The 19204-nt window shown below is 47.5% G+C and overlaps 2 protein-coding genes across 18 annotated transcripts in view; one reads left to right on the forward strand and one right to left on the reverse strand.

Moving 5' to 3' along the window:
- LOC135982892 (zinc finger protein 664-like) lies at positions 1–11924 on the reverse strand. Its single transcript, XM_065591431.1, has 3 exons — positions 11799–11924; positions 9371–9480; positions 1–1429 (listed from the first exon to the last, which is right to left on the reverse strand). Exons 2-3 carry the CDS (start codon positions 9399–9401, stop codon positions 150–152), a joined length of 1311 nt encoding a protein of 436 aa, XP_065447503.1. The 5' UTR covers positions 9402–9480; positions 11799–11924; the 3' UTR covers positions 1–149.
- The window catches only part of PHTF1 (putative homeodomain transcription factor 1), a 23694-nt gene continuing 15046 nt past the window's right edge, over positions 10557–19204 (forward strand). For 2 of the 17 annotated variants that reach the window (XM_042852648.2, XM_065591416.1), the window contains exons 1-7: positions 10560–10825; positions 11542–11617; positions 13337–13393; positions 14631–14700; positions 15651–15809; positions 17632–17797; positions 18630–18773. In XM_042852648.2, the coding sequence (XP_042708582.2) occupies positions 10608–10825; positions 11542–11617; positions 13337–13393; positions 14631–14700; positions 15651–15809; positions 17632–17797; positions 18630–18773 (890 nt within the window). In that variant the 5' untranslated portion in view covers positions 10560–10607. Of the gene's footprint in view, positions 11110–11541; positions 11618–13336; positions 13394–14630; positions 14701–15650; positions 15810–17631; positions 17798–18629; positions 18774–19204 lie in introns of all 17 variants that reach the window. The other 15 variants (XM_042852651.2, XM_065591418.1, XM_065591423.1 and 12 more) reach the window with 13 other exon arrangements.

Consider the following 19204-nt stretch of genomic DNA (forward strand, 5'->3'; position numbering starts at 1 on the left):
CCCACCTACAGGGGGTGGAGGTGGCAGTGGGGGTGCTCCCAAATGGAGTAGGCTGTGACCATCTGCTCTAAATTCCCCCAGCTGTTTGCTCTTCCGCACATTACTCAGCCAAGTCCCCTTCCCTGCCCCACACAGTCTCTCTGCAGGCATCATGGGCACAGGACCACTCCCTGGTCCACACGTGCTGGTGCTGTGCCAGGCCCACTGGCTGCCAGAAGCTCCTTAGGCCCTGGCCTTGGCAGAGGGGCACTGCTGTGCGTGATTTGGTGCTGGATGAGGTTGGCCAACCTAGCAAAGTGCTTGCCACAGTCAGCACAGCGGTGCGGCCCCTCCACGGTGTGTGTGCGCTGATGGACTATCAGGTTTGAGATCTGTCCAAAGCACTTGCCGCAGTCAGCACAGCGGTGCGGCCGCTCCCCGGTGTGCGTACGCTGGTGTCTGCTGAGGCTTGAGCTGCGTGTAAAGCCCTTGCCACAGTCAGCACAGCGGTGCGGCCGCTCCCCGGTGTGCGTGCGCTGGTGTCTTCTCAGGATTGAGCCCTGTCCAAAGCACTTGCTGCAGTCAGCACAGCGGTGCGGCCGCTCCCCGGTGTGTGTGCGCTGGTGTCTGCTGAGGCTTGAGCTGCGTGTAAAGCCCTTGCCACAGTCAGCACAGCGGTGCGGCTGCTCCCCGGTGTGCGTGCGCTGGTGTCTTCTCAGGATTGAGCCCTGTCCAAAGCACTTGCCGCAGTCAGCACAGCGGTGCGGCCGCTCCCCGGTGTGTGTGCGCTGATGGACTCTCAGGTGTGCAATCTGTACAAAGTTCTTGCCACAGTCAGAGCAGTGATGCGGCCGCTCCCCGGTGTGCGTGTGCTGGTGTTTGCTGAGGCTTGAGCTCTGTGCAAAGCCCTTGCCACAGTCAGCACAGCGGTGCGGCCGCTCCCCGGTGTGCGTGCGCTGATGGATTCTCATGTGTGAAATCTGTGAAAAGCCCTTGCCACAGTCAGCACAGCAGTGCGGCCGCTCCCCGGTGCGTGTGCACTGATGTCTACTGAGGCTTGAGCTCTGTGCAAAGCCCTTGCCGCAGTCTACACAGTGGTGCGGCCGCTCCCTGGTGTGCGTAAGCTGGTGAATTCTCAGGACTGAGGACTGTCCGAAGCTCCTCCCACAGGCAGCACAGTGGTACGGCCTCTCCCCAATATGCATGCGCCGGTGCTGGGTCAGCGCGGAGGGGTTGCTGAATCTCTTGCCGCAGTCGATGCAGTGATGGGGACGCCGGCCAATGGGGAGTCTCTGGCGTGTAGCCAGATCCGGTCTCTGGCTGAGTTTACCCCGGGGATGGACTGCGTCCTGTTCATGGATCCCTCTGTGGGACGTGGGATTCGTCTTTCCTGCCGTGCTCTCCCCACATTCAACCTGTGCCCTCGTTCCTCCAGGGATCTGGAGCCCTGCTGGAAAGAGCAGAGGCAACCCCGATGTTAGCACACAGTAAAGGCTACAGGTTTGTCAAGGACAGGAAAATGTCATGGATGAAGCGATTTCACCCTGCAATGGCGGCTCCTGTCCCACAGGGTTGGACCCAACGACTCACTCTGGGCATTGAGACTTGGCCTCCGGGGTTACAGCGCCACTCAGATTTACCCCCGCCCCCAGTGATAATGGTGGGGGGGGGAAGCGGGCCCAGCTTCAGTGAATGGCATTGCCACCCATATCCACTCTGCCCCAGACTGGGGTTAGGGCTGCAGCGCTGGGGGGAAGGTGCTTCTTTGGGCGGGTAGTGTCCCCTGGGCAGGGCGAGGAGGAGGGCAGGTTTTGTTAAAAATCACGGAGCCGTCACAGTAAATTTAGCGATCTGTGACTTTTACTACATTTACTGTAACTGCTCTGTAATTACTGATACGAAATGCCGACACAAATCTGCAGCCTGACTCAGGGTGATTCTACCCTATGGTGTTTGTGCAACGGCCACCGCCTGCTCCCATGTGTGCCATGCACCTCTTGGGTCTCATTTTATGCTTAAAATGTAGCTTGCCCAGGATACACCCAGTGCCTGGCACAACGGGGCCCTCATCCAGAACTAGGGCCTCAAAGTGCTAACCAACCGGGTCCGGGGTTTGTTTTCACACTGATTTTGGTTTTATTTCAATCACAGGTTTTTATTTACACGTCGGTGGTTCTGCACTGGCTTCTGTTTTATAGCACAAGGCCTGTTCCCCCGTGTTTGCGCTGGTTAAACGATATGGGTTTGAAACCAGCTGAGGGGCTACAATCCTCTCATGGGGACCCAGTGAGACCGGTAGAAAGCTGCTTAGAGCAACACAGCTTATTCCTGCGGGGGAGTGAGTCCTTTTCAAGGAATTCCTTCTAAAGAAGTCACTCACCCTCGGCCTGATGTTTCACTCTTTGTGCAAAGCTAAAACTAAATTAGAATCCTGAAGAGGGTGGGGGTTTGAGGGGTGGGTGGGAAGGGGGTTGAGGGGATGACAAGTCACTCAGGGTTTGTGTGATGTAACCTGAAAAACATGTTTGTTTTGTTTTACAACCCAATCAGTGACACTGCTAAACTGGAAGGGGATAATGGTTGCCACCCAGCGGGCCTTTGATCTACAGACAGTCACAGATGCGTTAAGACTGAGGGCTGTTCTAAGCATGGACACTGAAGCAATGTAAGTGACAAAGATTTTGTGCCACTAAGAGAGCAGGAGGAGAGGGGATGTGACAAAGGCCATTCCACCCCCTCTCCCTCACACCCAGCCCATACACCAAGGTACTCCAAGTCGTGCTCCGCAGTACGATTTCGTCTGGCCCCAAAACCTGTCCTCTCCCCCAGCCACAACTGCCTGGAACGCGGGGTAGGTTGAGAGCATTAAAGTGAAACGCTGCAAGTGCCTGACACCTGCTCTACAAAATGGGGTCCTCTGCATGGCGTGACCTGCGTTCTTCATACGTGACTGATCTGCCCTGCCCTGAGTCATTCCCAGCTTTCTCCTTGTTCGCCGGGGACAGGTTGCTCCAGTCTGAGAGGTCACGTGTGAAGTGAAGTGGCAGAGAGGGAGTGGGATGGGAACGTTGAGAGGACAGCGCTTTCTCTGCCAAGGGCCAGTGACTCGGGGATGCTCTCCCAGGCTGCAAGCAGGTTTTTGCCCCTGTCTGAACTATGTCTGGATCCAGGTGCCCAGGGCCACAGGACACCAGCACAACTTGAGTCAGGAGGGGCAGAAGCATGAAACCCATCTGAAAAATTTCAAGGGCACCCCTGGCTTGGTATGATTTTCTGAGGCGTGGGAAGCCTAGAAGAAGGTGATGTGGTTTATGGACCGGCAGGCGTGTCTTTCCAGCCAGATGTTCGTCTGACCCCCAGTGCCAGACCCACTGACACACACAGATGGATTTTATCCTCACAGTCCCAGTGCCCTCTCCATTACACAGCTGGGGAACCTGAGGCATGGTGGAGCTGTAGTGATTCGCTTCTAGAACTGAACCAAGATCTTTTGAATCCTACTGCACTGTCCTACCCACTGGGTAAATGCACTCCCCATATGCTCTCTCCCGCCCCACCACGGAGACCTCTCTCTTTCCCTCAGCATCCCCTGAAATCTTCCCCCTCCCCACATTATCCCATATCACTATCCCACCCCTCTTCCAAATTCATCACCTCCCCATCTCCAATCCATTTCTCTTTCACAGCTTTGAGGCTCCATAATGTTTAGGTCCAATCCTAGGTCAGAGATATCCAATGAGTAGGAAAGATAGGAAGTATGATAAGAGGACTCCCTGCCTTAACCAGGAGATCTTCAGTGATGTGAAACCCAAAAAAGAGTCATACAAGAAGGGGAAACTAGGGCAAATTACAAAGGATGAATATTAAAAAAAAACCACAAGCATGTAGTGACATTAGAAAAACAAAACAAAACTAAACTAACTAGGGATATAAAGGGTAACAAGAAAGCATTTTACAAATACATGGGAAGGAAAGGGAAGACCAAGGACAGGCTGGGCCCATTACTAAATGAGGAGGGAAAGACAATAAGAGAAAATGCAGCAATGGCCAAACAAATGCCTCTTTTGTTTCAATTTTCACCAAAAAAGTTAACTGTGATCGGTCGACTAACATAGTGAAGATCAGTGTCAATGGGGTAGGATCTGAGCCTAAAATAGGAAAAGAAATAGATACTAATTACTTAGACAAGTTAGAGGTCTTCAAGTAGGCAGGGTCTGATGAAATACATCCTGGAATACTTAAGGAACTGGCTGAAATGATCTCTGAGCCATTCACATGTTCTTAGAGATAACCACTGAGGATGGTAAAGAGACCCGAGGACTGGAAAAGGGCAAATATAGTACCTAGCTATAGAAAGGGGAATAAGGACAACTCAGGGAATTATAGACCAGTCATTTTAACCAGGGCCGGCTCTAGGCACGAGCAAAGCAAGCAGGTGCTTGGGGCAGCACATTTGCAGGGGCGGCAGGGATCCAGCATGGGAGCTGAGAGCCAATGGGGGGCCCTGGGAGCTGTAGTTCCTTGGTTAGCTCCCTGCCTATAGAACCCGCCCTGGAGCAGGGAAAGAACTACGTTTCCCAGCATTCCCTTGCTGGCTGTCAACAGGAAACGGAGTGGGAGGGAGTGAGGTAGCTGAGACCTCATGCTGCAGCTTGCTGTGAATGGAGAGCTCACTGCTAGAACGGGGTGGCACTGTGAATGGTAGGAATACCATATTTTAACATTAAAAAAAAGAGGACACTCCATGGGGGTAACCCCGCCCCTATCCACCCCCTCCCACTTCCCACCCCCCACAGAACCCCCAATCCTGGACCTTTTGAGAGTTTTACAAATTCCTCCCGGATGGCTATTTAAAACTCCAAAAGCTGGACATGTCCATGAAAATACAGACGTATGTTAGGTAACCCTAGAACGGGGAATAAGTATGCCCAAGGAGTAGAAGGCTTTGGTCCAGATATCCCCTTCAGAAGACATCCCCAGACTGGATTAGGGATATTGGTGTGACCTCACCTTGCAGCCCTCAAAGAAAGAATTGGGTGGACTAAATGGACAGTGCCCCCCTCTATCTGAAGCCTAGCAAGGGAGGTACGTGGATCCCACTAGAATTTAAAATGAGAAGTAAGGGAGGGGAGGCTCTACTAGAGGACCTGGGCAGCTTTAGATACAGTACCAGGCACATAGGAGGATTTCCACTTCTGAGCCATGGAAGCAGAAATTGACTTTTCCTTTTCCAGATTTATCTAATATTCAGAAAGGGAATCTAGCACCTGCCTTCCAGATTTGAACACCTCAAAATTCAGGAGTGCTCAAGCTCAATTTGGGCAGCTGTTACTTCATTTCTCCCAAATCAAATATACTGATCCACTGTAACTTGCTATAGAAAAAGTAGGATACAATTGAGCAAGAAATGCTTCCCAGTGGTTTTTAGGACTGGAATTGCTATTTTCAACAGCCACTGCCTTTTTTTTTTTTTTTTTTTTTTTTTTTAGTTTTATTTGTTTAAGAGGAAGACAGTGATATTGCATTGGCAAATTCCCCATAGAAACAAAGAGTGGAACAAAAGAATAATAAAGGCACCTCAACTTTTCCTCATTTATGTAGGACAGTCTTATAATATGCATCCAGATATCCTCCAATCACACAAGCTGAAAATTGTTCCACTTCACTGCAGTTCTGTAACCATATGGGAACCAATCCTGTCTGTGTTCTGTGCACATCCAAAATTCCTGCTGAATGACCCGCCCTGGGAGCGAATTACCAGTGACCCAGGGCTGGGGCGGCAGGAGGGTGTGTAGATAAATCTCTGATAATTTTCATATGACTTTACATTGTGCCTCTTCATATAACCTTGTAGTGGGTCTACCCACGTGTGACCTCTGTTTTCATGAAACTTTGTATCAAGGCCTAATATAGAAACCTTGTACTGATAAGCCTTGGTATATGGAAACTTTGTATCGAAGCCTCATGTAGAAACTTTGTGTTAAGCCTTGGTATAATGTTATAGCCCCTAAGGATAGTTAAAGTAAAGGAAAATGTCTTTTTGCTTGGAGTAGAATAAGATCTTCCCCCCCACGCCCTTAATCAATTGCCCTGTTGAATGAATGAGGTGTGAATGAGGAAGGCATGGAAAGCAGCACCTCCAAACAGCTGCAACAGTTGAAGAAAGCAACAGAGGGTCCTGTGGCACCTTTGAGACTAACAGAAGTACTGGGAGCATAAGCTTTCGTGGGTAAGAACCTCACTTCTTCAGATGCAAGTAATGGAAATCTCCAGAGGCAGGTATATATCAGTGTGGAGATAACGAGGTTAGTTCAATCAGGGAGGGTGAGGTGCTCTGCTAGCAGTTGAGTTATGCTCCCAGTACTTCTGTTAGTCTCAAAGGTGCCACAGGACCCTCTGTTGCTTTTTACAGATTCAGACTAACACGGCTACCCCTCTGATACTTGACACCATGCAAGGCACTGCATTTAGCCGTATGGAATGGAAATCTATCAACCTCATGAAGAAACTTGCACCTCAACTGCTAGCAGAGCACCTCACCCTCCCTGATTGAACTAACCTCGTTATCTCCACACTGATATATACCTGCCTCTGGAGATTTCCATTACTTGCATCTGAAGAAGTGAGGTTCTTACCCACGAAAGCTTATGCTCCCAGTACTTCTGTTAGTCTCAAAGGTGCCACAGGACCCTCTGTTGCTTTTTACAGATTCAGACTAACACGGCTACCCCTCTGATACTTAACAGTTGAAGAGAGGCTGGGAGCCAGACCCAAGGACAATAAAACGTGTCAAGTGGGCTCACTAAAGAAGATCAGACATACTGAAGGCCTCGGGGGTTAGAAGCAAGCACCTTCTTTTAGAAACACCCTCTTTGTAGCATTGGGACAACACCCAGAAGGAAGCAGCACAAAGGCCCAATGGACACAGACACAGATTTTGAATCTGGTACAGATTTGCATGAGAGGGAAGCTGCTATAAAAGTGAGGTGTCTTGCAGAGAACCCCGGGTCTCATCTTGTCAACATGGGAGCATCGATCTGGATCGGCAGACGCCTGGCTCCACCCCCTCCCCCATCTAACTCACCTGGCCAGTGCAGTTAAGGGGAGCAACTAATTGGTAACAACAACAAGACGGAGTGTGTGTGTGTTTGTGTGTGAGTGTGAGAGAGAGAGTGTAAGTCTAATATATCATATGCATATGATACAATGTTAATTAATACATGTTTCAGAGTAGCAGCCGTGTTAGTCTGTATCCGTAAAAAGAACAGGAGTACTTGTGGCACCTTAGAGACTAACAAATTTATTAGAGCATAAGCTTTCGTGGACTGCAGCCCACTTCTTTGGATGCATACATGTATTACTAATAAATAAATGTGGTGTTCTGCCTTATTCCCCCTGAAAAGATCCTGTGCAGTACTTTAAGTACAACAGATGCAGGTTGGAGGTGGGGAGCCCAGGGCTGGGGCAGCAGGGGGGTGTGGGTGGTGGGGAGGGAGAGCCCAGGGCTGGGGCGGCAGCGGGGGGTAGCCCGGGGCTGGGGTGGGGAGCAGCCAATTTTTTTTTTGCTTGGGGCGGCAAAAAACCTAAAGCCGGCCCTGATCTTAACTTCAGTACCTGGAAAGATAATGGATAAGCAAGCATTCTATTTGCAAGCACTTATTAGTTTATTTCATCTAGGTAACAGTCAACATGGATTTGTCAGGAATAAATTAGGTCAAACCAACCTAATATCCTTCTTTGACAGGTAATAAGCCTTGTGGATAGGGAAGAAGCATTACATGTCACAGCTCAACCTTAGTGAGACTTCTGATACTGTCTTACATGACCTTCTCATGAACAAATTAGAGAAATAGAGCCTAGGCAAATAAGGTGGGTGCAGAACTGGTTGGAAAACCACACTCAGAGTAGTTATTATGGTTCAAAAATGAGCTGAAAGGCATATCGAGTGGGATTCCACAGGGATCTGTCCTATTCCAAATCTTCATAAATGATTTGGACAGTGGCACAGAGAATACACTCAAAGTTTATGGACGATTCCAAGCTGGGAGGGGTTGCAAGTGCTTTAGAGGACAGGATTAGAATTCAAAAGGACCTTGACAAACTGGAGAAATGGTTGGAATTAAATAGGGTGAAATTAAATAAGACCATATGCAAAGTACTACACTTAAGTCAGAATAATAAATCACACAAATACAGAATGGGAAATGACTGCCTAGGAAGGAATACAGCAGAAAACCATATGGGGTTATAGTGGATCACAAACTAAATATGAGTCAACAATGGAATACTGTTGGAAAAAAAGCAAATATCATTCAGGGATGTATTAGCAGGAGTGTTACAAGCAAGATGCGAGAAGTAATTCTTCTACTCTACTCAGCACTGGTAGGGCCTCAACTGGAGTAGTGTGTCCAGTTCTGGGCCCCACACTTCAGAAAGGATGTGGACAAATTGGAGAGGGTCAGACGAGAGCAACAAGAATGATTAAAGGTCTAGAAAACATGACCCATGAGGAAAGATCGAAAAAATTGTATTTGTTTAGTCTGGAGAAGAAAAGACTCAGGGGGGACCTGATAACAGTCTTGAAGTACCTAAAAGGTTGTTAGAAAGAGGCGGGTGATAAATTGTTCTCCTTATCCACTGAGGCCAGGACAAGAAGCAATGGGATTAAATTGCAGCAAGGGAGATTTAGGTTAGATATTAGGAAAAACTTCCAAACTGTAAGAGTAGTTAAGCACTGGAAAAAATTACCTGGGGAGGTTGTGGAATCTCTGTCATTAGAGGTTTCTAAGAACAATTTAGACAGACACCTGTCAGGGATGGACTACATAATATTTAGTCCTGCCTCAGTGCAGAGGACTGGACTAGATGATCTACCAAGGTCCCGTCTAGTCCTACATTTCTATGATTTCTAGGATTCATTGATATCAAGGCCAGACAGGCTCATTGAGTGCATCCAGCCTGGCTTCCTGCCTATCCCAGCCAGAGACTCTCCCCCAGCCATTCCTGCCTCCCGCCCAGTAACTGCTGGCTGAGTTAGGGTATGTCTACACTACGGGATTAATCCAAATTTATATAATTCGAATTTGGGAAACAGATTGTATAAAGTCGAATGTATGCAGCCACACTAAGCACATTAATTCGGCGGTGTGCGTCCAAGTACCGGGACTAGCGTCGATTTCTGGAGCGTTGCACTGTGGGTAGCTATCCCAAGCCGGCCCTGCCCCAAACTTTTGCACAAGTTCAGTCATAAACTCCTCCTCTGCCTCAGAGCCACCCTCCAGGGACTCTCCAGTGAGATCCAGGGGCCCTCTGACTTTTCTCCCACCCAGATGAAATGGGGCACTCCAGGGTAAGCAAATAGACAGGGGAACATTACATCCCAGTCACTCACCCTCTTGTTTGCATATGTTCCTGTTGAACATGGATTTTAGAGTCCTGATGAACCTCTCAACTAAACTGCTGATCTCTGGATGGTATGGGGCAGATTTCAATTGCTTTACCCTGCACATAGAATCACAGAAGATTAGGGCTGGAAGAGACCTCAGGAGGCCATCTAGTCCAGCGGTCTCCAAAGTGGGGTGCACAAGAGGATCCTTGGGGGTGCGAGGCAGGAGGAGTGCTTTTTTTTTTTTTTTGCTTAGGCAGTTTAGGCGGGAGTCCAAGTTTTGTTTGTTTTTGGGTTTTTTTGCTTCGGCGCGGCAGGGGGTGCGTGCTCAAAATTTTTTTTACTAATAGCGGTGCACGATCAAAAAAAGTTTGGAGACCACTGATCTAGTCCAACTCTAGGTAACCCATTTCAGTGCTTCACCACCCTCCTAGTGAAATAGTGCTTCCTAATATGTGCCCCAGTGTCTCGCCAGCCCTGGCACACGCTACCATTTACCTTGGCCTTTTTTATAAACTCTTGGTCTGGGTCCATGAGGTCAGACCTGCCAAAATTAACTAGAACTCTGGCTGCCACCACTGAAGTCTTTGATTGGAAGGGAGCTGTTTTCATCTGGACAGCTCAGGGAGGGTATTTGGATCCCCCCCAGATATAGGGCATCACTTTGTCACATAAGTAACACTTCCTTGGGCCCTCTGTGGGTTTAGTCCCCTCTGCCCCCTCCTTTTCCCCAGGAACAAACCGAGGATCCCCTTTTACTGCAGGTGCTTCCCCTTCCCTGTGGGCCCCGCACTCTAGGAAGGGGAGCACTTGGAGGTACCAGTGAACTGCTTCGGCAGCTGCTTCTACTGGGGATTTCTCCCCTGCTGCAGCCCCCATCTCCTCCCAGCAGACCTCAAAGAACCGCTCCTGAGCGAACAGATCAATCAAGGAGTGATAAATTCCTGCCCCTTTAGTTTGTATCCAGTTTTTCAAATAACCCACCGCTTATGAACATGTCCCGTGACCTGGGCAAGGGCAGGGGATTGTCTTGAGCAGCCACTAGCTAGTTCCTGCCCCACGTTCCCCCGGCCTTCGACAGCTGGTCCCAGCCAGCAGCCGGGCCTCATGGGGGGGGGGGGGGGGGGAGCTGGGCCGGAAGGTCCCTGCGCTGGGGCCTCCCCCGGCTGCTGGAGCTAGCGGCGCAGGCGCGAGGCCCAGCAGGGAGGGCAGCAGGACCGGTACGTCCCGCAGCGCCCAGCGAATGGGGAGCGGGCGAGAGGCGGCCCCAGGGCGAGAGGGAAACAGCCGCGGGGCGGGAAGTCGCTGCCCGGAGGAAGCGGCAGGCCGGCCCCTCGCGCTCCGCCCCGGCCGGTGGTTGGCCACGCCGGGCGTTGGGGGCGGGGCTAAGTCACTGCGGCCCTGGGGCGATGGTGCTGGGGTCTATGGCCGCCCCGGCCGGGGCCCCCGCCCACCACGAAGGTGAGTTGGTGCCGCGCGGCCGCTCTCCAGGGGCGGGCAGCGTTCTGGGCAGACAGCCTACATCGGCGTTCGGCTGGTGCTGTCTGCGCCCCCTCCTCTGCGGCCCAGCGCGTTCGGTGACGCAGCTCGAGGGGAGCTGCGGGGCCGTGGGAGAGCCAGGCAGAGGCAGTCGAGTGCCGTTTTCCAATCCGGGCTCGGGCGCTCTCCTGTCTCCATGGTAACCTTCAGCCTCGGAGGGAGCGGGCCGGGCAGCGCGTGGGGCGAGGCCGGAGCTGGGCTGGGGGGTAAGGAGGGGCCGCGAGGGGGCTAGACGGGAGTCGGGCCTGCCCTTGTGAGGCGGGGCTGGGAAGCGATGGGAGGGGCGGGGGCCTGTGGTGGGGGCGAGCGGTTGGCGGGGAGGGGGCGAGGGGCCGTGGTGGGGGAGGGGCGAACGGTTGGCGAGGGGGCGGGGGACTGGGGCGAGCGGTTGGCGTGGGGGCCGGGGAGCTGGCATGGGGGCGGGTGGGAAGGTCATTCCCACCCCCCGGGAAACGCGGGATGGTGTCGCGGTACGGGAGGCCGGTGGCCGCGGCCTCGGGCGGTTTCGGGACTGGGCTCTGCCCGCCCCGGCGCCAGGTGCAGCCGGGTCCCTGCCCTCCCGGCCGGGTCCCCTCCGCGAGTCGGAGCCCGCGGGCCCGGCCTGTGTGAGGGCAGCGCTCTGCCCTGCTCCCTTCTAGGTCACTCGTCCGGCGGTGGCTGAGGAGCCCGATGGCCGCACGTGGCAGAGATGCCATCGCCTGGTACCAGAAGAAGGTCAGTGGGTAGGGCGACGAGCTGCCCCTCTGGCAGCCCTGCAGTTTGCAAACCCCCCCCCCCCGCCCCTTTACTCTCCTCCCTGCTGGGCGAGAGCCTCCCTCCCTGCACCGGCTTTGCTAGGAGGGGGAGCGAGCCCCTTCTCGCGCGGCCCCTGTAGGGGCTTGGACAGATCACTTACCCTCCCTGTGCGTCATGGTCTTCATCCGTAAACTGGGGATGGGGGATACCTGCCTCCCTGGGGCCGTTGTGACTGTTAAATGTTCGTTTATAATAGCACACTGCAGCGTTGTCAGATTTTGCTCCAGGGCATCTAGCTCTCAGATAGCTTGAAAAAAAAATAGAGTTTGCAGCACTGTTTTACATTTTCGGCTATGCACAATGACAACATTTTGTTTTAAAGTGATCTTTGAGACATCCCCAGCAAGCAACAATATATCAGTGCAGTGGTTCAGACTTTCCTACTGGTGACCCCTTTCACATTAGCAAACCTCTGAGTGCAACCCCACTTATAAATTAAAAACACTTATTAATATATTTAACACCATTATAAATGCTGGTGGCAAAGCAGGGTTTGGGATGGAGGCTGACAGCTCGTGACCGCCTGAGGGGTCCTGAGCTGCAGTTTGAAAACCCCTCATTTAACTCTCATCTTGAGTTTTTTTGGCAGGGGTGTTTGCAATTGCTTTGCTTTAAACCAGTGAATGATTTTAATCACACTTTAATTCAAGAAGGAAACCTTGATTTCAATAATTTTAATTGTTTTGCAATTGAGTTATTTTCCTAAAGAGGTTGATTTGCAACTAAATATAACCATTAAATATATAGGAATTAAATTACATATGCTACATTTGGTGCTTCTCTTTGCAAGCCAGGAGGATAGGCTACATCTATACATCAGAGGGGTAGCCCTGTTAGTCTGAATCTGTAAAAAGCAACAGAGGGTCCTGTGGCACCTTTGAGACTAACATCTCTAACAATACATCTATACATGTTCATTTAAGCTGTTATAATTTACCTTACATTTGCTTTTTGTTTACCAGATTTATTTAATTGTGATTAGTGTCATCTCTATTTGATCAGAAATTGTTAAAAATGCACAAAAAACATTTAAATTGCTTGTAGTTAAATAAAACTACTTTAAATTTTCTGGGTACTAATTTTTTAAAATCAAAACATTTTGAATTTATAACTAGCGGAGTTAAAGTATTTGAACTGATTGTTTCTGGTCACCATGTAGTTCCAGATTTTATAACTAATGCATCTCATTCTCCCACACCTAGGTTTATTTATAGATTGGAAGAGGGAAACAAGCTTTCCTGCTTTTTCAACTCCCAGTTGGTTTCTTAACTTCAAATGAATTAATCAAGTCATTAAACTGAACTAAAACTGAAATGAAGAAAATCTATTTGCCTGCAGAAGAGCCTACTGCTGTCAAAAGCTGGTTTAGCACTTTGACAAGTTAGCCAGTGATTTTCAGCAGTTCAGTAGTTTGACTTTTAAAAAATTGGTAGGAAATATGTACTAAATATTTTTATATTTAAGTCACTAATAGATTATGGTAACTTAAGGTCTTAACATAGGTTGTCATTTCAAATTTAATTTTAAATTTACCTGTATTAAATAAAAATCAGGTTTTGTTAAATCAAATTTTATCCACCCTGTTTTGGTTTGTTGTAAATTGAAGGATTTTGTCATGTAAAGAATTTATTTTTTCAGATTGGAGCCTATGACCAACAGATATGGGAAAAGTCTATAGAACAGACTGAGATGAAGGTAATTTTTTCATTCAATTTTTTTTTAATTTGCTGTTTGTCCCATGCTATTTATTGGCCCCTGTTATGTGGCTGCACCAGTTCTGCTTAATGCAAATCCCAGAAGCCCACACAATGAAAGGCACTGCATGCCATAGATATACTTACTGTACAGTACATTTTGTGTTTAAGAGAAAAAAAATCAATCTGAACTTTACTATTTTATACACTGCCAAAGTGCTAGGTATTTTATAGAACAAATGAAAAGACCTAGTCCCTGCCCTGAAGAACTGACAATCTATTTTCAGATATTACTCAATGACTAATGGCAATATTGGTGTTATTTATGCAGGATACTACCACAACTAATTTAACCATAAGTTCCTTTATTAAATCCAAAAGCTGAACAGAATTTACCCCATTTCTCTAAATTTGCCTAAAAAATAAGCAATTTACTACATCCAAACAGTAACAAAACATTTATAAGCATTTGATGAAGATGCTTACAAACTGGTTAAACCCAGGGCTGCTTAGACCCATATTGGTCAGCTCCAACTTGGTCAGGCAGGTATTAGCAATGAATACTAAGAATTTATTTTTTATATCCTTTACTAACAAGTGATGTCATTGTCTATTACTGCCAATCTACCCTCCTGCTTATGAGTTTGGATCTTCCTCTTTTTCCAAGAGATCACTGGCTAAGCCTTCTGCTTGTTAAGGGTTTCCAGCTTTGGAAATTTCTTACCAGTAGTCCTGTTACACTCCCATCTGAGCTCAGGTCTCTCCACTGGGTCTCCTGAAGCTCCATTAAGCAACTTCTGCCAGCTCTTCCTCGGTGCTCCTGTCTGAGTCTCAGGCAGCTCTTACCCATGCTTCCTGTATCTGGCCTGTTCTATCTCCTTTCCAGGGCCCAGGTGTCCTCTTTTAAGATTAACTGGGAGTCAGCTGACCAGTCACAGGTGCAGTGGCCTCTTTCCTCTTTATCCCCAGGAAATGGAAGTAGTGGCTCTAACTGTGGTTCCTGCAGGGTGCAGTCTTGTTTTAAAATAAATATTAAATGAGAGCTTAAATAAATAAATATAAATAGGATCTTTGACTAATAAACTTGTCTCCAGAAGAGCACTAGAAGTATTGAATGAGGTGCCTGATGTTAGTGCTGGAGATTATCGTGGTTTCTGGAGAGATCAGAGTAAAAGAAATGCAGGCAGTCTTTTCTATTCACTTCAAAAATTAATAATCCTTTATTTTTAAATTTGCAGGGCTTCAAAAACAAACCAAAAAAAAAGGGCCACATACAGCCTGACCTGATAGATGTCGACTTAATCAGAGGTAGGTATCCTTTGAATAATAGAGGTTGTATCAAATGCCCCCAGGTTAAATGTGACATACACTTCTGCTTTACACAATGGTGGGAAGAGGAATATCTTACCTTTTACCTAGGTCTGACATAATTTAATACCACTGTCTGGTTTCTGAAAGGACAGCTATTTAGATCATGGGTCAGCAGTGCTAGAAATTAGCATTAGAGGACACAGACTGCCCAGAGCGTGACACCTGGCAGAGGGACTGGAGGCTTGCTGGAACCACAGCATGATCAGCTAAGGGCTGAGGTTGTAGATAATGCCTGGGGGAGAAGGGTGGTCATTATGGGTTGGTGTTGTGGATGACAGCTTACGTGAGATAGAGGTAGTTGGGACTGGGCAAGTGGGCTGAGAGGAGAAGGGATTCATATGATTTTGGATTGATGGAACTGGTGAGTGGCTGAAGTTTGAGTTCTTTCCTTTCCCATTTCAAATTATACTGTATTTGAGGGAGTTTGGCCTTGTCTAGGGAAGAAGTTATAAGTAAGGCTAAGATTTTTATCAGTTATATTTAGTGAAAGTCATGGGCAAGAACCAAAAATTCATGGAAGCCTGTGACCTGTCCCTGATTATTAAAAATCACTGACAAAATGGGGAGGGAGGTGAGTCCAGCACCCGCTGGGGCTCCAGTGATGGCTGAGAGCGCAGGGCTTCCCCTGCGACTGGCAGCAACTTGGAGCTGTGGGGTCTGCCCCTGGTGGCTGGGAGCTGTGGGATCCTCCCACAGTAGCAGCTGGGAGTTGCAGGGGAGCCCCATCCCTGCTGCCTCAGGGTTGAAGGAAAAATGTTACGGAGGTCTCTGGAAGTCATGGATTCTGTGACTTCCATGACCTCTGTTACAAAATCTTAGCCTTAGTTACAAATAAAGCATTGGCTAGAACTCCCATTTGAACTACCTATACATTGTGTATTTTCAAGGCTCCACATTTGCCAAAGCCAAGCCTGAAATCCCGTGGACGTCACTAACTAGAAAGGGGATTGTGCGGGTTGTGTTTTTTCCATTATTCAGCCGTTGGTGGATTCGGGTTACATCCCAGCGTATTTTTATGTGGCTTCTGGTCCTTTACCTCATGCAAGGTAAGCATTGGAGGGTGCTGTGCCATCTTTTGTTTGTGGTTATGAAAAACATGAGATTCTTATTGTTCACTAATGCCATTTGCAATGGTAAGGATGCAGCTTTGAAGTGTTTGTTCACTACTTGCAGACACTGCACAGCTTTCCATGCCACATGCTTCTTGGGTTCCACCTTCTAATCTACCCTAAGAGTGCTCAAATGACTGTTACATTTGATTCAGCAAAAGGGAGGAAAGATGGTCTTGTGGTTGAAGCAGTGGACCAGGGCTCATATAATTGAGAGATCCGGGTTAAATTCCTATCTAGTACTTCTTTTTAACCTTGGACAAGTCACTTAATCCAGTGGCTCTCAACCTTTCCAGACTACTGTACCCCTTTCAGGAGGCTTTGTCTTAGGTACCCCAAGTTTCACCTCACAAACTATTTACAAAATCAGACAAATAAATAAATGTTACAGCACATTACTGAAAAATTGCTTGCTTACTTTTACCATATACTTATAAAAAAATCAATTGGAATATAAATACTTTACTTACATTTCTGTATATGGTATATAGAGCAGGATAAACAAGTCATCTGTATGAAATTTTAGTTTGTACTGACTTACCTAGTGCTTTTTATGTAGCCTGTTGTAAAACTCTATGGTTCAGTTCACACATGTTAATGAATTTAGCCCCATTTTACAGATGGGGAAGTGCTCTTGTGTGTGGGGTAGGGGAGGGAAGGGCAGCATTGAATAAGCATCTAGGTAAAATGGGATTAGCATTTCCAATACATTCTGTTGAAGCTGCTGTGGGCACCATAGTTCAGGCAACTTCATTAGTTTATATTAAGACGTTCTAGCTCTGTGGTTCTCAAACTTTTGTATTGGTGACCCTTTTCAGATAGCAAGCCTCTAAGTGTGATCCTGTCCTTATAAATTAAAAACACAAATATATTTAACGCTATTATAAATTCTGGACCCAAAGCTGGGTTTGGGGGAGAGGCCAACAGCTCATGACCTCCCCATGTAATAACCTTGCGACCCCCTGAGGGGTCCCAATCCCCCAGCGTGAGAACTCCTGTTCTAGCTCAACCAGAAGGTGTGGGTTTGATGCAGGAATCACTGGGTGAAATTCTCCAGCCTGTTACACCCTGGAGATTAGATCATGATTCCTTTGGGCCTCAAAATCTCTGAATTTAAGCAGCCTTTTACTGTTGTCCTGGTCCCCAGGGATTTTTCCATGCAGTTCCAGGAATATTTGATATCTGGTCCTTCATGCTGGGATTGGACTCCCCTCGCCTCCTTTTGAGGTGATCTTCCAGGCTAGAAATGAGGCCGCAGGGTGGGGGAAACTTACTTTGGCACCGCACATGCTAGACCTGTTCTGTGGATAATTTGCCTACCCCACTCTGCTTTGGCGAAGAACCTACTTAGTGAAGGTACTGTATATCCTGACATGCAGCTCCTCTGTCAGTCCAGCTTCTGTAACTGTCATTTCTTGAAGTGAGCTGGAACTGTGTCCTCTGAAGATTGTAAATGGCTTTCATAGAGCACATTCTGGCAGAGGAAAGTAATTTTTTGATGCACACTTTTGATCCCTTTTGTGGTTCTGTTTTCTATTGTTCTAATATACTTACAAATCACACTGCAAAGAAAGAAGGAATTTCAGAGTAGTAGTACCAGGGCCACATAAAAATGAGGGTAGAGTTAGTATCTGCAAAAGCTTTTAAAGTTAACAAAATAAATCATTGGGACAATAATAAAAACAGAGACATGCCCCTTTCACCCATAGGTAGGGAATTCCCAGGGTAGCTTTTGCATTTGATCCAATTTCTCTTTCAGTTATAGCAGTCGTGTTGTATTTCATGATACCTGTTGCAAGTGCAAGTGAAATCATTGGACCAATGTGCCTTATGCTACTGATGGGAACTGTTCACTGTCAGATCGTGTCCACCCAGATCAACAAACCCCCGGGAACCAATGGAAGCAGCAGCAGCAGGAGGCGGAGGTGAGATGAAACAGGGCGCTAATTGTGTGCTAATTATTTGTAGGAATCAGAGTAATATGGTACAGTGTCAAGTTACTGGATAAAGGTCTCATTTGCTGCTGTTTTAAGTAAATATATTATGTGACTGTAAAATGCAGGGATATATGTACCCTATGCTTGATCATGGACAGCCCACCTTCTTCCCCCTTTCACAGCTTTCATAAGTGCTGTATCACTCAGGAAGTCTGGCCATGTTACGTCCCCTTTATTCTCTACTTTGCAGTTGGACTGTTCTAATGGAAACTTGGTAGTCCAGTTTCTTTCTGTGGCCAGTAGCGTGTGCTCCACAAACCACATCACACTTATGGCTTTGGGAACTTGACTAATGTTTTACACTTACATTAACTGAGAGGCTTCTCATACACCTTCAGAGGAGGCAAAGGATAACATGCGACTCTGAGGGATGTTTCTTGCCTTTTTTTTGTTGCATGGGAGACATTGCAACTCTTTTTAATTTAAAACTGCCCACTGTCAGTCTCAGTGCAGTCTTCCTGCTGAGAGAGAGGCTGTAACTACTACCCTTACAACATTTCCACACAGACTGTTTTTCCATGTTTATCTTGTATAATTATCCACTTAAATCCTTTGTGGTACTAGTGTGTATTCTCCCCTGGGGACATAAATCTAATTCCTGCTGATGCTAGTAAAAATTACCCGTGCATATTTGAGGGGGATTGACCCCAGTATCTGCATGACGCATTTGAAAAAGCAGCTAGAGTGGTGTATGGATTTGGTACGTGGTTTTTAGGGTGTAAAGATGCAAATTAAATTCTCTCCCCACTCTTTTTTTAAGTAGAAAATTACGCAAACCTGTGGGTAGTGATGGGAGCAGAGATGCTGGCAGCTGGTTTTCCTCTGACAAAGCCAATAAAGGAGACAAGCAGTTGGAACCTACATCCATCATCAACAGTTTGTTTGGCATGATCTTCCGCAGGAGGTGTGTATGGTGCACCAGGAGGGTGTGAGTGTTTGTAGTGTATGAACAGTTAATAAGCATTCTGTTTGTTTTCTGAATGCTCATTAAGTATCAGCCTCACATTCCCAAACTGCACAAGTTACAGCTGTTCTTAAACTAAATCCAAGAAGCACTGCCATTGGAGGAAATCTGTCTTATTAGGAGTCCATATATTTGTCCTCATTCTGGATATGGGACAATTTTGGTAGCCTATTTTAGAAACACAATTGTGCAGAGTGTTAGAGGCTTTCTCTAGTCTCTGAGTGACCCTCCTAAGCATATGTACTCAACTCCCCCTTAAGTCCCATATTTAGTTACCTTGCTTTGCTCAGTTCAGAGTCAGTTTACCCTTGGTTTAACCTGATCAGATCATTTTTTAAAGTATTTTCTAAGACATGATGAAAACCAGGGAA

The sequence above is a fragment of the Chrysemys picta genome, chromosome 4 (assembly GCF_011386835.1).
Source record: "Chrysemys picta bellii isolate R12L10 chromosome 4, ASM1138683v2, whole genome shotgun sequence".
Lineage (NCBI taxonomy): Eukaryota > Metazoa > Chordata > Testudines > Emydidae > Chrysemys > Chrysemys picta.

Bases quoted from the DNA above. Each gene is read 5' to 3' on its own strand.
- LOC135982892 (XM_065591431.1), bottom strand. From the start codon at position 9,401: ATGTTCAACAGGAACATATGCAAACAAGAGG. The intron at 1,430-9,370 runs GTGAGTGACTGG...TGCTCTTTCCAG, and splicing joins GAACATATGCAAACAAGAGG to CAGGGCTCCAGATCCCTGGA.